The 27,140-nt window shown below is 44.0% G+C and overlaps 3 protein-coding genes across 7 annotated transcripts in view; 2 read left to right on the top strand and 1 right to left on the bottom strand.

Annotated features, from left to right (window-relative positions):
- atp2c1 (ATPase secretory pathway Ca2+ transporting 1) overlaps positions 1–14,205 on the top strand; it is a 47,424-nt gene extending 33,219 nt beyond the window's left edge. For all 4 annotated transcript variants that reach the window (XM_062538269.1, XM_062538270.1, XM_062538268.1 and 1 more), the window contains exons 16-27: positions 3,408–3,512; positions 4,006–4,162; positions 4,916–5,086; positions 5,543–5,640; positions 5,875–5,925; positions 6,129–6,295; positions 6,503–6,571; positions 6,992–7,108; positions 7,953–8,100; positions 9,724–9,819; positions 11,875–12,016; positions 12,534–14,205. In XM_062538269.1, coding sequence (XP_062394253.1) covers positions 3,408–3,512; positions 4,006–4,162; positions 4,916–5,086; positions 5,543–5,640; positions 5,875–5,925; positions 6,129–6,295; positions 6,503–6,571; positions 6,992–7,108; positions 7,953–8,100; positions 9,724–9,819; positions 11,875–12,016; positions 12,534–12,670 — 1,458 coding nt within the window. In that variant the 3' untranslated portion in view covers positions 12,671–14,205. The remainder of the gene's footprint in view (positions 1–3,407; positions 3,513–4,005; positions 4,163–4,915; positions 5,087–5,542; positions 5,641–5,874; positions 5,926–6,128; positions 6,296–6,502; positions 6,572–6,991; positions 7,109–7,952; positions 8,101–9,723; positions 9,820–11,874; positions 12,017–12,533) is intronic.
- Positions 14,206–17,497: 3,292 nt separating this feature from the next.
- aste1a (asteroid homolog 1a) lies at positions 17,498–22,521 on the bottom strand. 2 transcript variants are annotated; one of them, XM_062538264.1, is made up of 5 exons: positions 22,433–22,521; positions 20,393–21,711; positions 20,065–20,278; positions 19,485–19,665; positions 17,498–18,895 (listed from the first exon to the last, which is right to left on the bottom strand). In XM_062538264.1, exons 2-5 carry the CDS (start codon positions 21,680–21,682, stop codon positions 18,472–18,474), a joined length of 2,109 nt encoding a protein of 702 aa, XP_062394248.1. In that variant the 5' UTR covers positions 21,683–21,711; positions 22,433–22,521; the 3' UTR covers positions 17,498–18,471. The 2 variants fall into 2 exon arrangements, with proteins under 2 accessions (XP_062394248.1, XP_062394247.1); XM_062538263.1 differs by having other exon boundaries at positions 22,428–22,515.
- Positions 22,522–24,516: 1,995 nt separating this feature from the next.
- rpp25l (ribonuclease P/MRP 25 subunit-like) lies at positions 24,517–26,817 on the top strand. The gene is made up of 2 exons (XM_062537938.1): positions 24,517–24,576; positions 26,099–26,817. The coding sequence occupies exon 2, from the start codon at positions 26,110–26,112 to the stop codon at positions 26,815–26,817; it is 708 nt and encodes a 235-aa protein (XP_062393922.1). The 5' UTR covers positions 24,517–24,576; positions 26,099–26,109.
- The last annotated feature ends 323 nt before the right edge of the window (positions 26,818–27,140 follow it).

Below are 27,140 nucleotides of genomic sequence, written 5' to 3'. Positions count from 1 at the left end.
ACACGCTCGCACACGCTCGCACACACACATACAGACACGGACAGATGTTCTGTGGTACCCTCTGGGATGTGAGCTGCTGCCATCTGTGTCACTCTATTTGCTTGGAGAGCCACCTCATACAAACACATACCGTACAGTACATACACCATGTTGACCCTCTGTTACTAAGAACTTGTATAGTCAAACAATGCATGGCGTAACACTAGAAACTAAACATGCAGTGTATACAACCCCCAATACTCAAACACACACACACCTGCACTCACAAACACACACACACAGGGACAGACTTTTGACACTCTATCTTAGATGGGTAGAGGGTATATTCCTCTATCCTCGCCGATACACTAGCTGGTATTATCAGAGAGGGTTAAAGCGGAGCGAGAGGCGCAAACGTTCGATCATTTCCGCGTTCTGTCTTCACAAGGGGGAGGGGGGCTAAATCCCCCTTTAAGCAGACCTGCTAACATTCGAACTGAACTGCTTGCCGATCTGACAGAGATCGATATCCCACTATGACGTCTTTGCAACACGCCTCTTTAAGCAGACAGGAACTGTTCGAATTTTGCTTCCATAGAGATGCATTACGTTGCTCTATCTTGTCAGTAATTAAGGATCTTTGGTATTATTTTTAGTGCACAGATAAATGTGCAGAGCGGAGGGAGCTGTGGAGTGCAGTTGGTCTCCCACTCTGCATAGGGCAGTCAAATGGTGTAACGCATGGATTGCATTGTGGCAATCGTGCTGAACTAAGAAAGCGGTTTGGTAGCTATGTTATTGTCTTTTTTGTCTTTATATGTATATACCGTTATTTCCCAACTATTAGCCACGGCTTATACATTGGTTTTGCATAATGTCTTCAGCTATGAGGTTGATACACGGGGGCAGTTAATATGGTATTGATATAGTTATACACATTGAGGCTAATACACAGGAAATGTATGTACAACATATACTGTATATGATGTATAGAATGTATATATTTATGTTTTGAATTGAGTTAATTCCCAAAATAAATGCAAGTCGTTGGTCATGGTTATTCATCCACAGATCTAGGGCTGTTCTGGTAGGTGTACACAGACTGCCGTATTTCTAGAACAGTTTATCTTTTAGTTCATAGAATATTCTGCTCATTTAATCCCCTGCTGTGTTGTGGCACGGGGGCATACAGAAACAAATGCCCTCGCACCAGGAGAAGACAAAAGCCTCATTACACAGACCCACACACACACACACACACACACACATACACACACACACACACACACACAGACCTACACACACATTCACACACACACACACACACACACACACACGCACACACACACACACACACACACACACACAGACCTACACACACACACACAGACCTACACACACACACACACACACCCCTGGTGTACCCTTTACTGTGGCCCCCTGGTGACTGATAGATTATGTTTGAGCGCCGGGGGTGGCTAGCGGCAGCGACAGCGGCAGTGGCAGGCAGCTGGTGCGAGCTGACTAGCGGGCAGGTGTGGCGGCCGGTGCTGTGGCGCGTCTCTGGCTCGGCTGATCCAGAGTGACGGGCTACGGCCCCAGAGGAGCAGTGCACTACAGTGGGGCTCCAGTAGTGAGTCAGCAGCGGCAGCAGCAGCAGCAACTCCTGGAGGAGAGGAGAGGAGAGGAGAGGAGGAGGGAGGAGAGGAGGCTAGAGAAGAGGAGAAGGGAGGAGAGGAGAGGGGAGGGGAGGAGTGGAGGGTAGAGAAGAGGAGGAGGGAGGAGAGGAGGCTAGAGAAGAGGAGGAGGGAGTAGAGAGGAGAGGAGAGGAGGGTAGAGAAGAGGAGGAGGGAGGAGAGGAGAGTAGGCTCTAGAAGAGAGGAATAAAGAGAGGAGAATAGGCTCTAGAAGAGAGGAATGAAGAGAGCAGAGGAGAGTAGGCTAGAGAAGAGGAGGAGGAGGAGAGGAGGGAGGGGGCGAGAGGAGGGTAGGAGAAGAAAAGGAGAGAGGGAGGGGAAGCAGCTGGCCAGCAGACGGCCAGTGCCAGTGGAGGTGCCAGCATAGTCACTGTGGGGAGGGCTAGCGCTGGTGCGCCAAGCAAGCTGGAAGAAACATCCGCTGTGATTGTGGTGGTGGTGGGGCCGGGCCAGTGGGAGTGGGGCTGGGCAAGTTCTAGAACAATCCGGTGGGGGGACCTGCGGCACAAGCAACAGCATCCCCTTCCCAACCATATTAGGGTCTGTGTGCTCACGCCCCAATCCCACTTATATCTTCTCTCACCTCACTTCCTGTTCATCTCAACTGCCCTATCAATTGAAGGCACAAAAGCCTGGAATTTACTGCTGAAGGGAACTGTGGCTGGTGTTGTTAACTAGGGTAGCCGGGGTAACTAGGGTGTGCAAATGGTAGTCGGGGATCACAGAGATCCGTGGAAAGCTCACATGTCGAGTTATCCCAGTGGTAGTTGGAGCGTTGAGTGACCAGGCTGTGTTGACCCAGTCTCAGCAGACAGAGGTGGAGATGGAGAGAGAGGTGGAGGTGGAGATGGAGAGAGATGGAGATGGAGAGAGAGGTGGAGATGGAGAGAGAGGTGGAGATGGAGAGAGAGATGGAGGGGGAGAGAGAGGTGGAGATGGAGAGAGGTGGAGATGGAGAGAGAGGTGGAGGTGGAGATGGAGAGAGAGATGGAGGGGGAGAGAGAGGTAGAGATGGAGAGAGGTGGAGATGGAGAGAGAGGTGGAGGTGGAGATGGAGAGAGATGGAGATGGAGAGAGAGGTGGAGATGGAGAGAGAGATGGAGGGGGAGAGAGAGGTGGAGATGGAGAGAGAGGTGGAGATGGAGAGAGAGGTGGAGGTGGAGATGGAGAGAGAGGTGGATATGGAGAGAGGTGGAGGTGGAGATGGAGAGAGAGGTGGAGGTGGAGATGGAGAGAGGTGGAGATGGAGAGAGAGGTGGAGGGGGAGATGGGAGAGAGGTGGAGATGGAGATGGTCTGTTGTGCTCCAATGCTCTGATGCTCCTGCTTCTTCATTGCCCTCCATAGATGAATGGCTTCTTGCACTTCGTCATATTCATGAAATCCCTCCATGTTTATGGTCACCTGTACAAGCAGCAGGTTTACAATGTGTTGGAAGTTCCTATGTTCCCCTGTTTACAAGAACATCAAGCTGGGGTGCCTCTAAAGTGCTACTACCAGGCATTTTTCAATGAAGGCGTACAGTGCCTCTGTGCTATGAGGCATCCATAACTGTGCATCAGTGCATTTGTTTCAGTGCACTTGCTTGTTTGTATCTACTCGTGAGTGGACACGTACTGTACAAGCACATAGTACATAAACTAGCTAGCCTGTCAGCTAGGTCAGAGGTGTGTGTGTCTAATGCGTGTGTGTGTGTGTGTGTGTGTGTGTGTGTTGTGTGTGTGTTGTGTAGATGGGACTGGAGGGGGTTCATCAGGAGTACGTGCGTCTGGAGGAGAACCCCTTCACCTCGGAGCAGAAGTGGATGGCCGTCCGCTGTGTCCACCGTACCCAGCAGGTGAGCTGGCCGCACAGTAGCCTCTCTTCTCTCTCTCTCTCTCTCTCTCTCTCTCTCTCTCTCTCTCTGTGTGTGTGTGTGTGAGGTGCAACGGGGCATATTTGCATGTTTACACAGCACACCACACACACCACATCCACAGGCACTGACACACAAACAGCATGGTCACAGTGCAGCATGCTCCCATGAGCACAGCATTGTTAACAGTTATGGGTGACTGAGCGTGTCTGTGTGTCTGTCTGTGTCTGTCTGTGTCTGTCTGTGTGTGTCTGTGTGTGTCTGTGTGTGTCTGTGTGTGTGTGTGTGTGTGTGTGTGTGTGTGTGTGTGTGTGTGTGTGTGTGTGACCAGTACAGGGACTTTATGGTTTTGGCAGACTGGTCTGTGCATGCTGCTGAAGTTGATGTCTTTTTAATCACATTGCAACATTTAGAAATCCAGCACATATTGAACTGTGGATGAACATACATTTGTGTCATATGGCGTGCTATTCAGGACAAGCCCGGGACCTACTACATGAAGGGGGCCTACGAGCAGGTGATCCGCTGCTGCAGCAGCTACCACAGTAAAGGAGTAACACTACCTCTCACCAACCAGCAGAGGGAGCTGTTCCAGCAGCAGAAGAGCTACATGGGCACAGCTGGCCTGAGGGGTGCGTGACCTTCAGCCCTCTCTAATCGCACACACAGGGTGCCTCTCATTCAGCGTTTATACGTCCTCTCTCGCTCCTCGGGCCTCGATCCTCACTCATCTACATAAAGAAAGATAGAAGAAGGGATAGACTATCCCATTGTTGCCGCCACATCATTCTTTATGTAGATCAGTGAGGATCGAGGCCCGAGGAGCGAGGGAGGACGTATAAACGCTGAATGAGAGGCACACACAGTAACACTGTAGGCTTGCAGCCTGTTATCTCTAAACATCAACCATGTGTCTTTTCAGAAAGAAAATATATGCTGAAATATAAGATTTGGTGCAAAAATAGTTAACTGGTCATATGTGTCAGGTGTGGATGGGTTTCATAAAACTACATCTTTTTAAAAAGCTTCCTTCAGAAAGACATACCCAGACGTTTATCTTCATCACGGATTATTGTGCCGTTTCTCTGGTTTCTATGACATCTACCCAACTCTTGAGGTCAAACTAATGTTGGAAGAGGTTTCTGTGCCAGTATTCCCAGCAGTGCAACACAGCCAAATAACCTCAGAATAATTTATGCAGTCTGAAAACGCTACTTACAGGCGAAAACTGAGGTCATAGTTTTTCATTGCAGAGTTGGGTTCCTGTGGGAGTGATCATGTGAGGCAGGGTTTACTTGTTTTAAAGTCAGTCTCCGCCGTGTGACCTTTGGCTGCTGATTTTCATGTGTGTCCCTGAATGTCCCCTTCGCTCTTTCTGCCCGCAGTGTTGGCATTTGCGTCGGGCACTGAGATGGGCAGCCTCACATTCCTGGGCCTGGTGGGCATGATTGACCCGCCGAGGGCCGGGGTGAAGGATGCAGTGGGCACCCTCCTCAACGCTGGCGTGGCTGTCAAGATGATTACAGGCGATTCCCAGGAGACGGCTGTGTCAATTGGTAAAGGCTTGTCTTTTCAGTCTCTCTCTCTCTCTGTCTCTCTCTCTCTCTCTCTCTCTCTCTCTCTCTCTCTCTCTCTGGCTCTCGTACTCTTGCAAGATGTATCTGTACCAAACCCTTTGCATATCTTTCTTTCTTTATTATTTCTTTCTCCCTACCCACCCTTCTCTCTCTCTCTCTCTCTCTCTCTCTCTCTCTCTCTCTCTCTCTCTCTCTCTCTCACACTGTTTCTCTTTCTCTCTCTCTAGCTTTTTTCTTTCTTTCTCTCTCTCTCCCCCTGTCCTCTGTCACTGTATTTGAGTGAAGGTTATAGCTGTCTGCTTCATTGTTACCATCCTGTGTTGTTTAAAAATGGCAACCCACAAGTCATATTCTTTCAATGCTGTCTCGTTTGGCCTTTATATTCTTCCATTTCTATTTCATATGTTTGCCTCCTTTATTTGTCCCCCTTCACAGCGAGTCGGTTGGGTCTGTACACCAAGGGCTCCCAGTCCCTCTCTGGGGAGGAGGTGGACCAGATGGACCTCCAGCAGCTGTCTCAGATAGTGCCCAGGGTACCGCACCTTGCCCTTACCTCCCCCCACTCTAACACACATATCTGTTACAAATGCACGGCCATTTTCTCTGTTGTGTGCAAAGACATGAAGCCAAATGCTTGACTCTATGAAAAGAGCAAAATGTTTTTAAATGACTAAAAATAAAAGGAAATCCGTAATGAAGTGTTCAGTTTTATTTGACCTTTTGCTTTTAAAGGATGGGAGGTTGACTGTTGCGATTTGTCCTTGCAGATAGTGGTGTTCTACAGAGCCAGTCCCAGACACAAGCTGAAGATAGTCAAGGTAAGGGCAAAAGCAAAAGTGCCTGTTTCCCATCGCACCTCAGATGGTAGGTGCAGTCATATAACTCTCTTTGACAGGAATAAGTGGTTAGGCCTTCACAAACACGTGCCTAATCCAGGGGTAATTTCCATGCCTTTCCTGGGATTATGGCTTTGTCTCTCCTTATTGTCTGGCGGTGGCTGACGTGTAAATGTTCTTCACAGTCACTACAGAACATTGGCGCTGTGGTCGCCATGACGGGCGATGGCGTGAACGACGCCGTGGCACTGAAGGCGGCCGACATCGGCGTTGCCATGGGCCAGACGGGCACCGACGTGTGCAAGGAGGCAGCCGACATGATCCTTGTGGACGATGACTTCCAGACCATCATGTGAGAACATTGGAATGCTGATTTCTTTTGGGAGGGGGGGCTTTCATTCTGAAGTACTTTTGTAATCGCCCCAGTGTTGGAACTAGCCCACTGTCTCCAAGGCAACAGTATCCCTGATTTTTGCTTTCTGTGTTCTCTTTCTCTCTCTCTCTCTCTCTCTCTCTCTCTCTCTCTCTCTCTCTCTCTCTCTCTCTCTCTCGCCCTCAGGTCTGCTATTGAGGAGGGGAAAGGGATTTATAACAACATCAAGAACTTTGTGCGGTTCCAGCTCAGCACGTGAGTGCTCTTGTCTCTGGGGGCTTCTCAGAGGGCTGTTGTGTGGCCTGGTCACCTGATGATGTGCAGCTCTTCATGCAAAACTATCACAACTGTGATTTGCATTATTCAAAAAAGTGAATTTCTGTGCTTTGTGCCTAGTCTTGTTCTGCCATTTCCTGGAACAGCTGGTGAAAGTGCAGTAGTATGTGAGACTGACAAGAGGACGAGGCATTGAATGTTATTTTTTTATTACCAAAAATAAATTATTTGTCCTATGGAGTCTATTCAATGTGGTAGAATGACGCGCAACCTTCTGAAAGTTGCTTTATGTTGGAATGTATTGTTTACTTTTGTAACACAGTGCTCCCTAGTGGTCAAATCCTGTACTGCAGACATTCCTCCTTGCTAATGGCTGCTGTGTTCTATGTACCTCTTCAGGAGTATTGCTGCCCTCACCCTCATCTCGCTGGCCACGCTCATGAACTTCCCCAACCCCCTCAACGCCATGCAGATCCTCTGGATCAACATCATCATGGACGGACCCCCCGCGCAGAGGTACCGCCGGCCTCAGAGAACCATCCACCCACTCTTGTACAGTAGTTCCTGTCAAGACCACCACATAGATTAGATATTAGAGAACCATCCACCCACTCTTTTTTTTTATAGTTCCTGTCCAGACCACCACATAGATTAGATTAGAGAACCATCCACCCACTCTTGTACAGTAGTTCCTGTCAAGACCACCACTTAGATTAGATATTAGAGAACCATCCACCCACTCTTGTACAGTAGTTCCTGTCAAGACCACCACTTAGATTAGATATTAGAGAACCATCCACCCACTCTTGTACAGTAGTTCCTGTCAAGACCACCACTTAGATTAGATATTAGAGAACCATCCACCCACTCTTGTACAGTAGTTCCTGTCTAGATCATCACATAGATTAGATTAGTGCAGGGGTTCTCAATGTTTTATTTAGCACCAGAGAACCATCCACCCACTCTTGTAGTTCCTGTCTAGATCATCACTTACTGTAGATGCTCCAAAGGACTTAGCATGGCCTTAGCAAGCCAGTGACCACACAAAACCTATTTATTGTACAGTAATTTCCTGTGTATTGGCTGCATTGGTTGTAGTCTTTTTATTCAAGTTAAAAGAAACAAAACCATTTCAGTGCCATATTAACTGCTCCCATGTATTAACCTCATAGCTGAAGAGATGTTTACAAAATCAATGTATAAGCCGCGGCTAATAGTCAGGGAATGACGGTAGTTAAGTGTCCGGCATAAATTGTGCATAATGGACTATGACCCTTTATATGGATATGATGCTTTATAGACGTACTGTGTAAGCACAGATCCACAGACTCACACTGTGTGCTATGATGCCTTCTCTCAGCTTGGGGGTGGAGCCAGTGGACCCTGATGTCATTAGGAAGCCTCCACGGAATGTACGTGACAGCATCATCACCCGCAGTCTGATCGTCAAGATCCTGGTGTCTTCCTTCATCATAGTGTGCGGAACCCTGTTTGTCTTCTGGAGAGAGGTACAGGGACGCTCATGAACAATCACACACATAAACACACACACATACACATATATACCTACATACATACATACACACACACAGGCACATACACACACACACACACACACACACACACACACACTCTATCTCAGGGCCTACAGGAGTGTGCCACGTGCGAGGCAGATGAGGCGTCTCGAAATAAATCCCCAATGTTCACTAATTACACATCTGTGTCTACTCAACCGTGTTTAAGCCGCTCCATTACTACCAGTCTGAGGCAGCGCTGCAAAATGGCATTTCAGAGGACGAAACCAGAAGCGCGAGAGCCGAGAGCAACACGGCGTGACCCTCTGTGATATTTATTATGTCGGAGTAATGAAGCCTCATGTCTCCCCCTCCAGTGCTGCACATATTCAGAGCGCTTGATACCAACTCAGTGATTTATTGAACTGAGAGTTTGCTCTACTAGCCCCGGGCATTACTGCCCTCCTATCTGTCTTCATGGTTATGTCCCAACAGGCAGCCATTACTAGGCACTTTGAAGAGCTTCAGTGATCTTAGACAGAAGGGTGTTGCCAAAGAGTAATACTAAGAATGCATATAATCATGATGAACTTTATTTGCTTAACTATTTATCTGTTTTACTAAAGCAAGATGAAGTTACCATTAAAAGAAAGAAAATGGTGATATTGGAAAAAGATTATTACAATTTGAACTCCACAGCCAAATAAATGCATCTCTCCCTTAAAGGGACACTTCACCGATTAGCATTAAGCTTTGTATCTTTAGAAAACCAGTCATGTTTTTGAATGGTCGTGCATCGCTCAGTTTGCCTTGAGATGGGAGAAATACGGATTTCAATGAAACCCATGAATGGGACTTCCTGCTTTCAATGATGTAAAATTATGATTTTTGCATCATTGAAAGCAGGAAGTCCAACATTGAAATCAGTATTTCTCCCATCTCAAGGCAAACTGAGGGAGTGATGCACGACCATTCAAAAACATGACTGGTTTTCTAATGATATAAAGCTTAATGCTAATCGGTGAAGTGTCCCTTTAAGTATTCTTGACCACCCACATAGTTGTCCCTTCCCTCGGCCATTTCCCACCGCCCTGTGTGCCAACAACACCACCGGTCGTTATTTGGCCGGAATTAGTGTGTGGTTTTGTGTGTGTGTGGGTGCACCCCTGTGTTTATTTCCTGTTCACAGAACCAGGGGTGTGTACGAATCACCAAATTATTTTCTCTGCACACAGAATGGACAGCTAGTGGATTATGAGGATATAGTCTGACAATCTGACAAAAAGTGTATTGATTTAGAATAATTTAAAGATTAAGATAAGAGGGAAGACAAGGTTTCATTCACAAGCCACAAGCCTCGTACACAATACTGTACCATGGATGCTTGCTCTGTGCTCTAAAATATTTCCACATTTTTCTGTGTTCACTGAAAAGCTCCTTTCTGTGAGTCACTTGTGCATATTTATTTGTTGTATATCTTTTGCAGAGTCTGAAAGAAGCCTCTTTTGGTTTAATATTAGTTACATATTGTCCTGTTGTCGTGGACGTTGAGATGTTTCGTTGATTTGGTCACTATGTGTCCTGGCACCTCCCTGAGACTTTGTTTTCCCCCACCAGCTGCAGGACAATGTGATCACGCCCAGGGACACCACAATGACCTTCACCTGTTTTGTTTTCTTTGACATGTTCAACGCCCTCAGCTCGCGTTCGCAGGTACATGCACACACAAATACAAGTACAAATACAAATACAAATACAAATACAAACAAATACTTGTGTAGTCATGCATGCCATCCTTAAAAGAATCTCATTTATGCATTTCCAGTCACATCCACAAAAAAAGAAAGCAGAATTAAGCATGTTTTACTCTTTAGATACATACTTTCATTTCACCTGTTAACTCATTTTTGCACATTTATGGATTCTATATCTACATGTGAATTGCATTTTGCACATTGTGAGTAGATTCTTGTGTATTTATGGATCATATGAGAAATGAACACATGATCATATGGCTTCCCCCCTGTTATCTGTGGAAGCTTTGTGCACTTTGTATCACGCCTGATCTGCTTCACAATAATTGATGGGAGTGCACATGTGAGATGCATTTATCATCTGCACCAGCAGGGGGCTATTCACATGAGCAGACAAAATTAGAAGGAGCAGAATGATTTGGAAACATTTGTGTGGAGAGTTGTGTACAATTCTCTCCAAATATCTGTGGATATGATTTTACACTGCACAAATATAGACAAAATACATATGAATCATAGTAAACATTTGTGGGTTATCTCCTATCTGGTTGTTAAGTCTGACATCGCGGGTCCCAACAGCTTTTTCGTCAAAAAACATTTACTAGTAGTGCCGCCAGCCGTTTTTCACAACTTGTAAACGTTGTCACCGTCGCCTCAGTTTTCAAGAGTAAAACAATATTGTTTAACAGAGTAAATACTATAGTGGTGCAGCCAGATGATACTATCAAGGTTCATGCCCAGACTTCCGCAAAAAAAAACATGATTTTATTTGGTCGAGGTCTAGGATTGAGTGGTGCGTAGATGGATGACAGTTTTCTTAAAGGCTACTCCGAATAACAACAAAAAAAAAATGGAGAAAAACCATCAGAAATAGCCACAATAACCGAATTGACCTGGTTTCAGGTCCCTAACAACCAGAGGACAAGCCAACCCAGAAACTTTGAAACAAAGACACAAAGTGCTTGAAAATAGACTTTTGGCAGTGAAATAAACTTTTGGGAGCGAAAAAGCAGACTGAACCCAGACTTGGCATCAAAATATTTAGGCAATATGCTTTTAATTCTTCAACTTATTTCAAGTTCAGTAGTTTGCTTTCTATGCGCTGTCCCTGTAAACAAACTAGTGCTTGTCCTCTGAGTTGAAAGTTGTTAGGGACATGAAACCGGTTTGTAGGTTGCAAATAATAAAGTTCAGTGAAAAGCCTTTAGGCATAGCCATAGCCATAACCAAAACCCAAGATGCCGTCCTGTGCAAATACTTTAGTACAGTTATTTGCACACATACACATGCACGTCTAAATATTGAAACACAAGTTCACACACCATGATACACAACCTGCATGTCAAGTTAATCCAGATTCCGATCCGCTGTGTGTCCCGTATTGATAAGTGAGAGGTTGGGAAGTGCCTATTTCTGGTTAAAGCACCATACAGCAATGGGAACTTGTTATTCTTCTGTTCTTCATAACCTGTTCAAATTCTGTTATAATTTGATGCATTCTTCCCTGTTACCAGTAGGCCTATACCTGGATTCAGTTAGAACCTTAATTAACCCTAATAGTTCATTGGCAGATTGGGATTGAACACACTTGTAAACTGGAATCTGTTCCTCATACTGTACATTAACATGTGTGTACACCACAGTGACTGTATTTACATCTCTAACCTCGTATTGTAATTGTAGTAGTATGCAGAGCACAGGTCTGCCAGCGCTCACTCTGAGGTGCGTTCAAATTCGCAAACATACTGTAGGCGAACGTTTGAGGTGAACATGTTTTCTTTGAACTGTTAAATTTGAACGATTTGTTGTTAACCTTCCATTCTAACAGTAATTGCATCGTTGCGTTCGTCAAACTCACGTCCAGTTCCACTGTATGTTCGCGGCGCACCACCTCCTCAGACTGTTAGCGATTGTTAGCAAAGTTCGGTGAACTTGAACGCACCTCTGGTGTAGCCGTTAACCTGACCTCTCATGATCTTTGACCTCTGACCCCACCTCCCCTGTCCTCCTGCAGACGCGCATGGTGCACGAGATGGGCCTGTGCAGTAACCGCATGTTCTGCTACGCCGTGCTGGGGTCCATCATGGGTCAGATGCTGGTCATCTACTTCCCCCCGCTGCAGAGAGTCTTCCAGACAGAGAGCCTCAGCGTCCTGGGTAAGATGCACAAGCCACCTCCTTATTGTACAGTACGTCTGGTCCTAACAGCAGCGCTGCCTGACTTTCACATCGCCTTGAATCTCTGTCCATCCTGAATTTACACAATATATTCAGTTATTTAATTTTTAATTTTTTAATTTAATTTTTTTCCTCCTTATAGTGTTTTTTTAGTCTAAGTTTGCTTACTTCTTATTTGTTTCCTGTGTTTAACACCAAGGACCGTGTTGGAAATGATTACTTTACTTTAGCATGTCATCCTTTGGACTACTGTTTTATTGTCTTGATCCAGAAATCAATCAATCATATTCTCCTTTACAGCACGGCTTAACTTCCAGTTAGTTAGGATATTCTAGTTGAAAACAATTAGGCAATCTAATTGCAATTTGACCCTGCAGAAACTCTGCTTGTTTGGTCTAGCGGTCGTTGCATACTGAGATTGATATCTTATTAACCACACATTTATGACACATTAACCAATTGAAATGTGACCTAATGGGTGTGTGTGTTTTGGCAGACCTGCTGTTTCTTGTAGGCCTCACGTCATCGGTGTGTGTTGTCTCGGAGATGATCAAGAAGCTGGAGAGGTTGCGGGGAGAGAGGAGGAGGGGCCGCGACAGGACGGACAACACAGACTCTTTCCACGAAGTATGACGCATGTTGCGTTGCACGCAGAGGACCGTGATGGACACTGGACAGTGGCTCTGGGCGCCATGTTTTCTTCCTCTGGATTGTCGGTCATTCAGTTACTGTGTGTGTGTGTGCGTCTGCGTGTGGCTGAGTGAGTGAGTGAGTGAGTGTGTGAGTGTGTGTCTGCAGGCTGACTGAAGCGGACTACAAGAACAGAGCGAGAGAGTGAAGTGGGTGACCAGGTTGATCTCGTCCTTGTGGAGGGCAGGGACGGCGCTCACTCCTCCCCATGGACAGACAGTGGTTGTGCACTGGTTTGAGTCCCCCGTTGGGTTACCACCCCTCTCCCCTTCCCCAACCCTTGCTCTCAGCCGCCCCCCCCACCCCCCCAACCCCCCAACCCCCCACCCCTGCCTCTCCTCCCCGAGCCTCTTCATAAACAAAAAAGCTTTGGTGTGCTGCTTTGAGACTGTTTGTTTGTCCCCACCGTCTGAAAGAACATTTTTGTATTTATGGGATACTGTAAGGCTTCAGACAGTGGCTGTTGACTTTTTATTTCTCATCGAGTGACTGCAAGCACAGTCCATAGTTTTGTGGAACACGTGAAACAATCTGCATTCCGCATTCCGGCTCTCTCCATGCTAGAGCAGTGCTTCTTGGGGAAGGTTTCTGCGCTTTCAAAATGAGAGGGTGTGTGTATAGTCTGTTTTTTTTTCCCCTGAATATTTTCATGGCAGAATATAATATATTTTTCAAAAGTTAAAAGTGATTGATACTGGGAGTTGTTGTTTTTTTTTTTGTTGATGTTGTTAGTTTGAAGGATGTCTGGTTTCCAGTCCTAATAAAGGGGTCAGACTAACAACTCAAAAAAGCCTGACATGGTACTACTTTTTTCCATCATGCAAATGGATATGTATAACCCAGATGGGAGTTTTGGCCTCTTTATATCTTATTTGGATATAAATGATAACAATTTTACAGAACAAACATGGTTAATTACTCTTTTTAAGTCAAGTCCTGTTTTAATTGCTTCAGTTTGTGTACTGGCCATGCCCCTCACTAGGCTATCACAATTTGGTTACTTAGGGCTTAGGGCCTGAGCACCCATTTCAGAGACATGTGGTGTTTCGTTATCTTTTAATTAGTTTACACTGTTATATACTGTAGTTGCACTCTCTTTACTGTACTGGCTACTGTAGATCGTCACCTACTCGCTGGAGTAGATGGTCGTGTCGAGAGTATGAAGCATGAACTATAACTTCTGGGGAAACAGTTCATGAGGTACGTTTTTTGCTTCTGCCACTAGGTTACTTTTTTGTGTTGTACAACTCAAAACCTCTTGGTTTTGTCAAGGTGAACTGGCTAGTTCAGCTTTGCAGTTTTGTCCCCTTAAACAAATACCCAATAAGGAATGACGATTGTAAAGATTTTTTTTTTTTTTTTTAATCTTTTGTTTATTTATTTTTCATTGTGTTTTGCACATGTGAAAACATTTCTCTGTGTGGCTAATTGAGAATAAACTTGTATATTCAAATTTTTTAATAAACCTTAAAATGAGATGGCTGAGATGAATTCTTTAATAGAGCAAAAAACGCTAGCTAACCATGACAATCACACACTCACACAAGTTGTACAATTAATGCCATTCACAATTTGCTAATTGCACTAGTTCAAAGTGCCATTTTGGTTAAAAAATCTATTTAGCCATAGTTAAGAATTGTTGCCTTCAATTTTGGTCTTTGACCTGTTTATCTAGAGCTCTTCTTTTTGTACTCTGCAAAGAACAAATTGTCGATGAGGGATCCACCTATCTAGACTAAAGAGTTTCAGTACTCTGTACTGAAAGTACTTAAATTAAAAAATAAAATAAAAAATGAAACATAACATATTGCCATTTACAAAACATTAAACTGCATTAAAAGAAAAAACAATTCATTAGCCAATATTAATTCTATTATGCCTTCAATATTTGCGCAGCCCATAAGGTAACTATTATAATTCCCAGACACTTTAGATCAAAGTAGAGAAATAAAATAAAGAACATTTACCAATCACCATTTCAATCACACATGCATCATCATGTCAATATAGCTGATACAACAAATAACTATTAAATAAAAACTGAACATCTGAACATGAAGGATCTGAACATAGGCTTCTTCATCCTCAAACTTTCCGTCTCCTCTTATCATCAAACATCTGGTCGAATTGTCTGGCCAGTACTTCCAAGTTCCCTGGGTGATCTTGTGGCAGCCTTTTCTGCAACTGGTCCCTGACATCTTCATCCAGGAGGCCCAGAACGGCGCGTTTGAGATCTCTGAAGAGTTGCAGGGGCATTGGCACCCCATTGAGGAACGACTCTGGAGTGTCGCCTCTCATCAGCCTGCAGCCTGGTGCGCCAAGGGTCCGCTATAAAGCCTGAGAGAGAGAGAGGACTTTGAGATTGCTTGCTCTCCTGGAAAAATACATACAGTACTGTAACTGACTAAAGCAGTTACATAGTGTTGAAGACACTTCATGTTTCAAACCTCATGACTAGAGCACTTACAAATATCAGTTTATCACATAATTTATGTTTAATAATTTTCATCATGATGGGGAAATTGAAATGTCTGTTTGGCAATTACAATTGTAAAGGGATGACATTTGCATTACAAATGATTTGTCACTGACCCTTTTGAATAGGCGCGTTCAAGATGGCTGCGCAGCACAAAAACTGCGCAGCACAAGATGCACGTGGTTAAAAATCTGTCCACGATGGTCTAGATGGGTGTGTTTTCGACTCGGCAGTCGGTATCACATGGCCTCAACTAATCGCGGAAGCAAGGCGTGGCAAGGCGGCTGCTGAGCAGCGGCGCAGCAGCCCTCTAGGTACTGCGGAGCGCTGCGGAGCCTAGACCCTGCCTTCATGACGTCAGGTCTTTGCCCTAATTGGCTTTTACATCCCTGACGTATGTGCAGGTGTTTAGATGCCTCTTCATATCCACAAGGGTCCATGCGGGTCCGTGCCTCATGTTTCGTCACAAGGTCAAGTCTAGACTACGGGAAGTAGAGAGTGTACAAGTTCATAGCAGCGTTTGTATCCCCTCCCCTGCTGTCACCAGCAGCTCTCATTCGTGCAAGAGGTCATTTGGAGTTGAACTTGAACGCGCCTATTGTCAACACTTTAATGGATTAATAAAATGAAAACAGTAATGAAAGTTGTTATGCCAACGGAATGTGTAAAGGTAAGCGGGCAAGACCTTACAAAGTGCAAAGGTACTCATTCTGACCTTATAAACAACACAACACATGACACAAGATAATAAAGTCATATCCAAGATAGAAGACCATAAGGAAGTGCATAAGGAAATGGTGGTGAATAGGTGCCCATATTCTCTTGACTAGGTTGTAGCCTATGCATGCTATATAGTATTACACACTAAAGTATTGTTGAGGAAACATCAATTCTGATAACAGTTAAGGATTACCATTGTTCCAGAGTAAGTAACACTGTAACACTAGAAACTTGACTCCTCCCCTGTCTGTATCTGAAATACATTTGAAACTCTTCATTACCATTATGCATAGAAATGCATAGACATTTTAAAGACTTTATTTTTCAGACAAGTTTCTTTATTTTGTTGTAAGCCTACTTCACTGTGCTGCATGTGTGGTTTTGTTCTCTTTGCAGTCTTTCTTGAAGTGTCAACCTGCTGCATTGTTTGTCTAGTTTAGGCTATAGCCTAACTGGAAACCGAAACTTAAAGTGCATCAGACGTGCACGTAGGCCTAATCATAAGGCTGTAAACTTGAGTCTGGGAAACGAAACTGTTTGATAAGCCATGAACATGGGCGGACATATCATTAGGACAAAGGTAGGCCAGGTGTTGCCTCTTGTGCAGTAGAAATTAAGTGCAGACTCACTCCCCAGACTAATGTTCGATCTTAAAAGATTGAGCTTAGTATGATAATACAGCCAGACTAATTGATTGGCAGTGTCAGAGGTGGAATTTCAACATTAAAACAATGTCACAACACTCCAAATATCTGTATGATTTCGCACAACACAAGTACCGCATTTACATTTGTGGATTATCCGATATCCTCCATGGGTTGCAAATAATAAAGTCCAATAAAAAAGTGTCCATAGTAGCCTAGGGTTTGCAGCATGAGGGCCAGGGCTCAGAGGTGGGGTCAGGGGAGACTACAGATAGAAGGAATGGGCAGGACTGGAGTTCACCGAATGTCAAAGGCAATGGTTGCAATGACCAAAAAGCTCTGCTTTTTACTCAAGTTATTTACACACACATGCACCTACATTTAGGAGTACAAGTGCACACACCCGCAACTGCATGTCAAGTTAATCGAGATTCCAATCCGCCGTGTGTCCCGTATTGATTTGTGAGAGGCTGGGAAGTGCCTATTTCTGGTTAAAGCACCATACAGCAATGTGAACTTGTATTTCTTCTGTTCTTCATAACCTGTTCTAATTCTGTTATAATTTGATGCATTCTTCCCTGTTGTTTCTGGTTAAAGCACCATACAGCAATGTGAACTTTGTCTTCTTCTGCTCTGGGGACAGCCGCGGGCGGCCTACTGGTTAGGGCTTCGAGCCTGTAACCAGAGGATTGCCGGCTCCATCCCCGACCAATCAGGCTGATGTGCCCCTGAGCAAGGGCCCTCACTAACCCCTCACTGGTCCCCAAGCACTGCTGTTGGGCAGGCAGCTCACTGGTCTATTAGTGTGTGTTCACTAATTCACAAATTGGGATAAATGCAGTTGTGTCCCCTTGAACCAACACCCAATAAAGAATGACGATTGTAAAGATTTTTTTTCTCTTTTGTTTATTCATTTTTCATTGTGTTTTGTACATGTGAAAACATTTCTCTGTGTGTGAGAATAAACTGAGAATTGAGAATAATTGAGAATAAACTTGTATTCAATGTTTTAATAAACCTTATATGAGGTTTTAATAAACCTTATATGAGGTGTCTTGAGATGAATTCTTCAATACCAAGACAGAAAACAAACAACTAAATTGTAAAATTTGATAATCTGAAAATGAAATGACATGGCCTCCAAGAACAGAAACCTCTTAAAACAGAAACCACTAGATAGTCTTGAGACCATAGACTGTAAAGCTTGAGACGCACACACTCACACAAGTTGTACAATGAATTGCTATATGTCCTTTGTGATTGGCATTAGTTCAAAGTGCCATTTTGATAAAAAAATCAATCAATCTTATAGGCGCAGTCCAAAATGTTGACTTTGACGAGTTTATGGGAGCTATTGTTTTTGTACTGTGCAAAGTACGCAAATTGTCTGAGTAATCCAGCCACGTAGACTCTGGAACAGTGCTCTGAAAGAGTTTCAGCACTCAACTAAACAACATAATATATTACATTATATATATTAATAATATATTATTTACAAAACATTAAAATAGATTAAAATACATAAAAGATTAGCAAATATTAATTCTATTATGCCTTCACCTAGAGTGCCACACATAAGGTAAATATTTTAATCCCAGAGACTTTTTAAAAAGTACAAAAAACCCCCAAAAAAACACCATAATGTATAAAACCGTTTCAATCATACATGCCTGTATCATCATGTCAATCAGTTCATACAACAAAAACTATGAACATAGATTATCAATCACAAGTCTAAGAACATTAAAATACATTAAAAGATTAACACATGAAATACATTAAAAGATTAACATTAATTTCATTATGTTTTCATCCTAAGGTAAATATTACAATCATCGGAGACTTTAAAAAGTGCTTTTAAGAAATGGCGTTCTGAAAGTTGACGCGTGTGGTCATGCTGCCTCTTAGGCCCACATCACTCTGTCTCGCTTATTCAGTTTACCAGGACTGCAATCTCGCAGAGCCCTGCTCTTCTTCTTGTGTCGGGTGCGGATCTGGACGTGGTCTTCCTCATCCTCAGACTTCGCCTTGCCTCTCCTTCCACCACAATCTTCATCATCTTCATCCACGTCCCCGTCAAACATCTGATAGAGTTGTCGGGCCAGTTCATCCACGCCACCTATAGTTTGGGCTCTTCTCCTTGGCTGATGCTGCGGCGACCTTTTCTGTAGCCTGTCCCGGACGTCTTCATCCAGGGAGTCCAGCACGGCGCATTCGAGGTCTCTGAAGAGCTGCAGGGGGATTGGCCCCCCACTGAGGAAGGACTCTGGGGTGGCGCCTCTCCTCAGCCTCGCTGCAGCCTCGTGCACCAAGGGTCCGCAGTAAAGCCTGAGAGAGAGAGAGAGAGAGAGAGAGAGAGAGAGAGAGAGAGAAAGAGAGAGAGGAGTTTGAGATTGAGTTTCTATACTCTCCTGGAAAAATACATGACTAACTAAAGTCTTACTGTTTTGACCAGCCTTCCCAACCTTCATGCATCAAACCCCACTTACAAATATCAGTTTATCACATAATTTAAAGGGATGAAATTTGCATTATACTGTAGGTCACTGACCCTTTGGATTGGGAATACTTGGGAATGGACTAATGAAATGAAAACAGTAATGAAAGTTGTTATGCCAACGGAATGTGTAAAGGTAAGCGGGCAAGACCTTACAAAGTGCAAAGGTACTCATTCTGTCCTTATAAACAACACAACACATGACAAGATAATAAAGTCCTATCCAAGATAGAAGAGCTGAGCACATAAAGAAGTGGCGGTGAATAGGTGCCATCTTCCCTTAACTAGACTGTATATCCTATGAATACATTACACACTATAAATTATTGTTGTAGAAACATACATTCTGATACATACATTCTAAACAGTTCAAGAGTGAGCCAATCTGTTTGCAATAAAGCCAAAGGGAGGTAAACATACCGTGCAACTTCAGGATGAGGCCAGACTTCAGCCTTAGGAAGGCACAGCAGTTGGTTGAGTTGGTAAGAATCCTTCATGCAGTTCTGCCATTGGCTGTAGGTGTGAGCTGCCAGCAGGTTTGGGCCTCCAGGTGTGGTGTGGCGCCGCAGGTTGTTTAGTCGGTTCCACACCAGCGCAATGCCTGAAGAGGCAAAAACAACCATTTTTAGAGGGGCGCACACCTGATTCCCATGATCAGTTCCTTCTGCATGTGTATATCTAGAGAGAAACTGAACTGTACACACTGCTGTTGTAATTAAGGTAGGAATTTTAAGTCAGGTATTCCACATTATCTACTCGTCTATCTCACAGATTTGGATCACACATTCAATCAGATTACACAATTTACATGACATTTTTTAATCGAAGTAAAGAGTACAATCGGAGTTTGTTTGCATGTAACCGCACTGACACCAAAGAGGTGGGGTTGAGGATTGGTCAATTGTTAAATGCAGCAGGTGAGTGATATAACCTAACAAGCTACTGTATCTAGAAAAAGTGTCCCCTTCATGCATTCTTTATCAGTCTGGCGAAACTATACCTGTCTGGCCTTTGTATCGGCCGCCCAGCTCCCCAAACACAAATCCCAGGAGCAGGGCCCACAGGTGCTCCAAACTTGGCTGTGGGTCGGCTTTGCTGAGCCAATAGCATGTGACGTAGACAGGAAGCTGAAATTTGGCTGCAATGGGTGTTGAAATGAGTTTGGACACCCCAAGCGTGTCGTAAAGGACCTGCACTCGTTGCTCCCGTGGGGCCTGGACACAAAGACACACTGTTTTCAATTCACAGCGTTGTGTTGGAAAAACCTGAGATGCATCAATCTGATTAATTGGTCAAATGAAAAAGTAAATGATAATTCAATACTGTACCTTGTGCAGTGTTTCCAGATGTAGATCCTTCCCACTAACCGGGCAAGCAGCCTTTACCCAGACAGAGGTCACAGTCAAGCCCTCTCTGTCATATTCTTCCACATAGCACTCTCCTGGCTCCACATGGGCCACTATGGGCTTTCTGTCCTCCCTCTGCTTCTGGTCAGACAACAGAAGGCCATACAGCACCTGACGAATAGGCCTTGAGATCGCATTGCAGCTGAGGAAGTCAAAGTTCTCAACTTGCACGCTCAGTCGGACTCTCTGCAACACCAGGGCATCGATGAGAGTGGAACCCATTCTCCCCTTGCACAGTGGCATCCGCATCCATTTGGGGAGGATCTGCAGCTCCTCTGGCAATTTGCTGGGGACGACATCCTTCAAGAAGAACTGGGCCACGTTGCTTTTTGTCAGCTCATATTCTTTCTGACATGTTGTGAGGGCCTTTCGTACTTGATCTCTGGTCTTCTGATCTCCGAGGCAGTCAAGAAAAGCGCCAATAGCTTCCTTGGTATTTTGGAAGCCACACAACCAATGGAGGATGCCATCGAGGCGGGCATGGTATCCACTGCAGCTGGAGAATTCCTCCCATCTGATAGTGTGTTTTGTGACATTGACATAGTCGTTCCCTGCTAAGGCAGCAAAGAGAGGGAGAAACTGCTTGCTCAGGTTGTGGAAACACTTGTAGAAGTTCGAGACTAAAAATCTCTTGGCTGGAATAAACTTCTGGGTGGAATCTTTGTCCCACTGAAAATGTGAAATTGGTAAAACTCCTGCTTTTAGCTCAAAGATGAAGAAGTCACTATCATTTGATAGGACTGGACAATTCCACTGATTGGCCAAAGCAGCAATTTCCCAGTCAGCCTCTTCCATGCACTGGACAAATGGTATCTTCAAAAGACAGAGGATCTGTCTGAAAACTATTTTCAAGAGTGTTGGTTTAACACCGCCACCGTAACATTGGCGCCCTACAGACAGATCTTTGCCTGTTTTGATTCTTTGTCGGGCATGTTGCTTGAGGGTCTCCAGTTTTTTGTCAGTGTGGTCGCTTCCTCCGTCAAGGATAACATAGGGCTCTATGTTGCAGTTTGTCAGAGCCGCAAAAAACTTCCTGACCAAAATCTCATAAATTATATAATCCCCGCCATGCTTCAAATCATGTTTTGAGTCTTCATAAAGAGCATTGCACAGATTACACCCATCGATAATTAACTTGCTACCTTTGAAATGGCAGTCTTTCAAATAGAGATTATTTCCCTCTATGTATGATTTCAATCCTTTAACTCCCATGATGTTTGTTGTCCACGTCCTCAGCAACACTGCAAGAAAACAAACAGTATATTTATACATTTGTATAGGTCTAAATTATTTCATTAATTTAATTTGTTCTCTTCTGTCTCCCCTTGCCTTGTACTTATTTGTGATAAATGGAGATCAGATATTAAATTGTAGTGCAATCAGTCATTCCTTGTGCCATTGTTTACTAACAAGACAGTCAAACTGCTTTGTCTGTTAAAGTTTACTCTGTAATTTTCTAATGAACAACATGCAAGGCAACAATATTGGCTATGTTATGGGCTATATGGTAGGACTAGCATGGAAACAGGATGTGTATTTTCATCAGCAAATCATGACTAGCCAAAAAAAAAAAAAAAAAAAAAAAAGAACAACAACAGACATTTATACACAATCATGAAGATGATATGAAATTTACAAAAGCAGTTTTTGACATTTCAATTCTTATCTTAGAAATGCAACAATACTGAGGGAAAACTATAATCTAGAATCAAGCCTTCAAAAGCCCTCATTATTAGGCCTATATTAGCTACTTAGAGGTCATTTAAAAATTAATCAATAAAGATTTTCAAGACTATCGTTGTGCAAAACATTAATGTTGATTCAGTTATATTTTGAAGTGAGCCTATTATTTACCATTATTGAAATACACTTATAAGTGTCGGCTCTTTCTAGCCTAGGCTACAGCATATTCTTGTTACACATTATAGAACAAGGCTTGATGAAAACAATGACATACCTCACCAATCTCATTAGAAGAGCACGAAAATTATCAGTAGCCCTCTAGTCCATAAGATGTTTTGACCGCTGATCGGTTCTCTCTGCAGTCTTGCTTGAAGTGTCCGCCTGGTGCGCTGTTTGTCAGTTTTTATAGTAGGAAGTCTAACTGGAAACCGAAAGTTAAATTGCATCAGACGTGATAAGGCTTATGTAAACATGAGTTTGGGAAACGAAACTGATCGGTAAATCAAGAACGCCTTAGATTCAAAACCGAAACATGAAACTAAATAGGCATGCGTGTTAAACCATAAAAGGGCTAACCAACTAGGCCTATTTATCTAGCTCTATCGCAAGACAGAAACAATAGCCTAAGCAGTTTATTCACTCAGAAAGACCAGATAATTTGCAACTGTTGCTAAACTTGGGCCACAATTAGACCATCTGGACATATTTTCCATGTAGGCCTAGACATTTAGTTTATTGATGATGTGGTTATTATTATTATATAGCCTATAATGCCATTAAAATGGCATGAATAGGCTATATAGGCATGAATAGGCCTAGGCTAAGCCATCGCCTATGTGTTCATGAATTTGTCGTGGAAAACACTCACTGACTTTAACTTAACTTTAAATCTAACTTGCACTCTGAACAAAAAACAGCGGAGAATGATCTGAGATGAGAAGTAGCCGCTTGTGGCCTTTATTCGCAGAGTCCTCCAAGACACAACTCTGAACAAGCAGAGCCTAAGTGTTGCCAAGCAGGAGTCACGAATGATGGATGCCCTCTGCAGCGTGATGTCCACGACCCAGGCCTTGGGGAGAAGGTGCGCACGTTCTGAGGAGGTCCCCTTTGGGAGAGGGGTTTTAAGTGTCCCCACAACATCTCCTTTGTTTAATTCTAGCCAATCCTGCCCAAATGTCCTCCAATTATGTAAATAGGAGACCCTTATCTTCAAATCAATATAAAAATGATATCATATGGATGAGGCCACTTGGCCTGCCCCTTAAATGATTTAATTACTCTACAGTAGGCCTGGATCTACAGTAGCCTAGGCCTGGTTCATGACCGGGGCATGACCGCACGACTGTGTGTGTGTGTGTGTGTGTGTGTGTGTGTGTGTGTGTGACATCATCCTTCTGCTCATGCCCAGCAACACATGAGGACTGCATGAAAATGTACCACAAATTCAATAATAGGCTGACTGATTTCACCGTCCATGCATTTGGTCCCCATAGGCTACTAAGATTATTTGTATGTTGCTGCGTGCACCAGCCAATGAGTTTAATAGTTTAGCTATAATTTCAAATAGCTATGAGCCGTCATCTTAGGTGGAAGAAATGTGGTGACATAGCCTGTTTGGCTACTGAAGCCTACATTTATATTTCAATTTAAAAAAAAAAAACGATAACGTTTGAGGATGGTATATATTCGGGATCGCAAAACCATCCCTTATGCAAATGATTTCGGCCTTGCGTCAGACAGTGTGCAGCCGCAATAAATAGCCGACTCAGAGGGAGGAGATATGGAGAAACATTGAGTTCGTCAAAGTTGTTAAATTCATATTTCACGGACTGTGGACTGGCCAACGTTTACGTTAAGTTTCGTATGGGCGAGAAACCCGGTGTTTCCCTCTCAGGGATAGGCTAATAAACCCGTTTTCTGGAATAGCCTAGGCTACCCGATATCGTGGATGAAAGGATGCTAACCATACAACTACACACAAAACAAAATACAGCATACAACATACACAATGAAATAAATAGGCTAGCAAATATGTTCAACAAACAAAATAAAAAAAACGTTGTGCACGCAACTTATAAAAAAACAAAACCTAGAGGGGGAGCAGCCTAAAGTCAAAAAATATTTTTGCTTTAGAGTTTTTATTTTCGTTTATTGGTGTTTCTTTGTTGTTAGGCCTATTTTGGTTTTTTTTTCCTATGGGCTAGGTAACTTTTGGGCTTTTGAACTTCTTTTGTGGGTCGATTCTGTGCAGCAGATAGACTAGGGCACTATGTTAGACTATTGTACTACATATCCCAGAATGCCACTCTGCTCCTACGACACTACACCGCACATTTACGTTAAGGTCTTTACAGATAAGTTTCGCATGGAAGACGATAGCGGGTGCACAACAGCAATTGCCAGCATTTATTGCATTGCAGGATGTAAGTTAATAAGATGAATATCATACGCTTTCCTTTTCTCTGAATCGACATGAACTTTAGCCCTATACTTGAAAATGGTATTGAAGGAATTCGACTGTTTTACTAGGCTAGTGTTGAGAGCCTGGCTAACTTTTAGCCTGTTAGCTGCGTGGTTGACTCTCGTTATCTGCAACTTGGACATACACTGCCCGGACTTTCGCTATGATTATGGTGTACATTAATGTAATGCTCTCCCCGTGGCATTGTTTCAACATCTTTATAATAGAAGCTTTTGACATTTGCTTTTGTACTGAGCAAGCATTTATGTCAAGAGGTTGTAGAGACTCGACCCTCTTCTGCACATCCTAAAAACTCAACAGGGTTTATCATGACTGGTGGATGGTAGCCTACCTATCTGAAAATAATTCTTCATCCTCCCTGACCCACTCTTTCCCAGTTTAAGGCGCACAAATCCTCGCAGTGGAAATACTCGATCCATCAGAAAATAAAATATTGACACACAACCCTAGATGCCACCAGATCCAGATGCTCGAACACTATGAATGATGGATGGATGCATTTCAACAGGCACAAGAACTCGTAGTGCTGGAACGTAACTACTGTCTGGCCATAAGAAAATTACTTGTGTAGGCTAAGTGAGGCTAATTGGAAAGAATGTTTCAATTAGCTAGGGAGCATAAAGATTAGACTTTGGGTAATGGAAAAACGTGGTCTGTTGACTCCAGATTTACCCTATTCCAGAGCTATGGGCATATCGAGGTAGCCTGTTAAAGGAGATGTCAGACTGCCCAAATATGCTTATTCATCAGGTTATTCCATTAACGGATTGTTTCTTTCCAGGGTGAAAGTGTCAGAATTCATTCGGCTCAAATTTTGGGCGTGGAAGTCATTCAGGGAGAATGACAAATTATTTTCATACAAACTGGCCACTACATCTTAAAGGTGCTGTCAGTGATTGTGCAAGAAGTCGTGTATGATTATTAGTGGACACTTTTGTACCATTTGTACATTTTAACTAAGGACCAAACGAAAAACACACCAAAGAGGTAGCTCACCCTCGAGAGAGCCTTTCAGTATCTCCAGTGGAGCTCCACACAGGGTTTAATTTGGTACAGCAGATATGCTGCCCCCGCTTTGTTGGTTATCGGAGCCTGGGCTGCCTACAGAGACCGGTGTTTTCTGAGGAAATGATTTGGAATTGCGTATGATCGCTTACTGTGCCTTTAATCCCACTGAAAGTCTTTTGACTTTTTGTGCTGGAGAATTATTTACAAAATGCCAACAAAACATCGGAGTTGATTTTTTTTAGGGGACTCGGCAGTGTATGTTTGACAGCGGAATAAACTGCACAGGAATTGTTGCAAAGCGTTATCTGCGGTCATGAACTGTCTGGTGTCTGAAATCATATACAGTATGTAATATGGATACAGGTTTGTAGGCTTGTGAAAAAACTGTGCAATTTAAAACTTTTAGTTGATGAAGATTGCTTTACTAACCACATGTTCTATTTTCATCCAGTCAGGAATACAAAATATGGAGAACTACAGCAAAGCACGAACTGTGGAGCAGCCATGCAACTGCCCGTTCACCGGCCTATCTAGTGAAACACCAGAGGTGCGAGTTAAGGATGGTAGCAAGATCCGCAATCTGATGCGATTTGCGTTGAGTCGCATGGAAGACAAACCATCGCCCGTAGAAGCCGAAGGAGATGGCGAGGAGGCGGAGCCTAAGCGGTCTACGGAGAAAATATGTCGCCAGATCATGTTCTCCGGAGTCGGGCCAAGCGTGTCCAAAGCCATCACTTGCGTGGAGATCCTGAAACGCAGAGTGCGTGGCCTGCACCAGTACACCCGGCTGCACTACCGTACCGTTCAGGAGGTGTGGGAGCCCCTGGAGCCTGATGCCGGCTTGGACAGCTTGACTGTCAATAGAAATGTACCAGCTGTATGGGTGCTCCTCTCTAAAGATCCTTTGGACACCAACCAGCCAGGTTATCAAGCGCCAGGCAGCTTTGATGCCCTGTGGGCCCAGGCAGCCAAGGAAGAAATGGCCAGTCAGAAACACGGACAGCGGAGAAGACGAGGTGGAGGTGGAGGTGGAGGTGGAGGTGGTGGTGGAGGAGGTGGAGGAGTGGGCCGTGGGAAGACCTCCAGCAGACAGACAGGACGCCCCAGGGAGCCTCGGAAGAGCCAGGGGCGCGGAGGAGGAGGTGGGGGTGGGGGTGGGGGTGGACAAGAGTAACATTTTGCCCGCAGGGAAAGGGGAACCATGAATTGCAAACACGACTTTTAAGTTCCGATATGAAAGCCATAAGAGCTGCATTTCCAGAAAGACATACTTGTCATTAAGGACTCAAAAATTGAAGTAGTCACTTCAAACGTGACTGGATTTGAAAGTCCTCATCAGGTGTGTGAGATATGTGTTATCATGTGGAAGGCAACTACGGACTGACCATAGTCACAGACCAAGTCTGTGAAACCGAGGAAGCTGCCGGTCCTCTGGTACAGGAAAGGCATTTGTTGTGCGATAACTTAAATGCAAAAATTGTGTTGGGTTAAGAATTA

Source organism: Sardina pilchardus, chromosome 6 (assembly GCF_963854185.1).
Source record: "Sardina pilchardus chromosome 6, fSarPil1.1, whole genome shotgun sequence".
NCBI lineage: Eukaryota > Metazoa > Chordata > Actinopteri > Clupeiformes > Clupeidae > Sardina > Sardina pilchardus.
The sequence above is the reverse complement of the archived record's forward strand: the minus strand, read 5'-3'. Positions and strand labels throughout refer to the sequence as shown.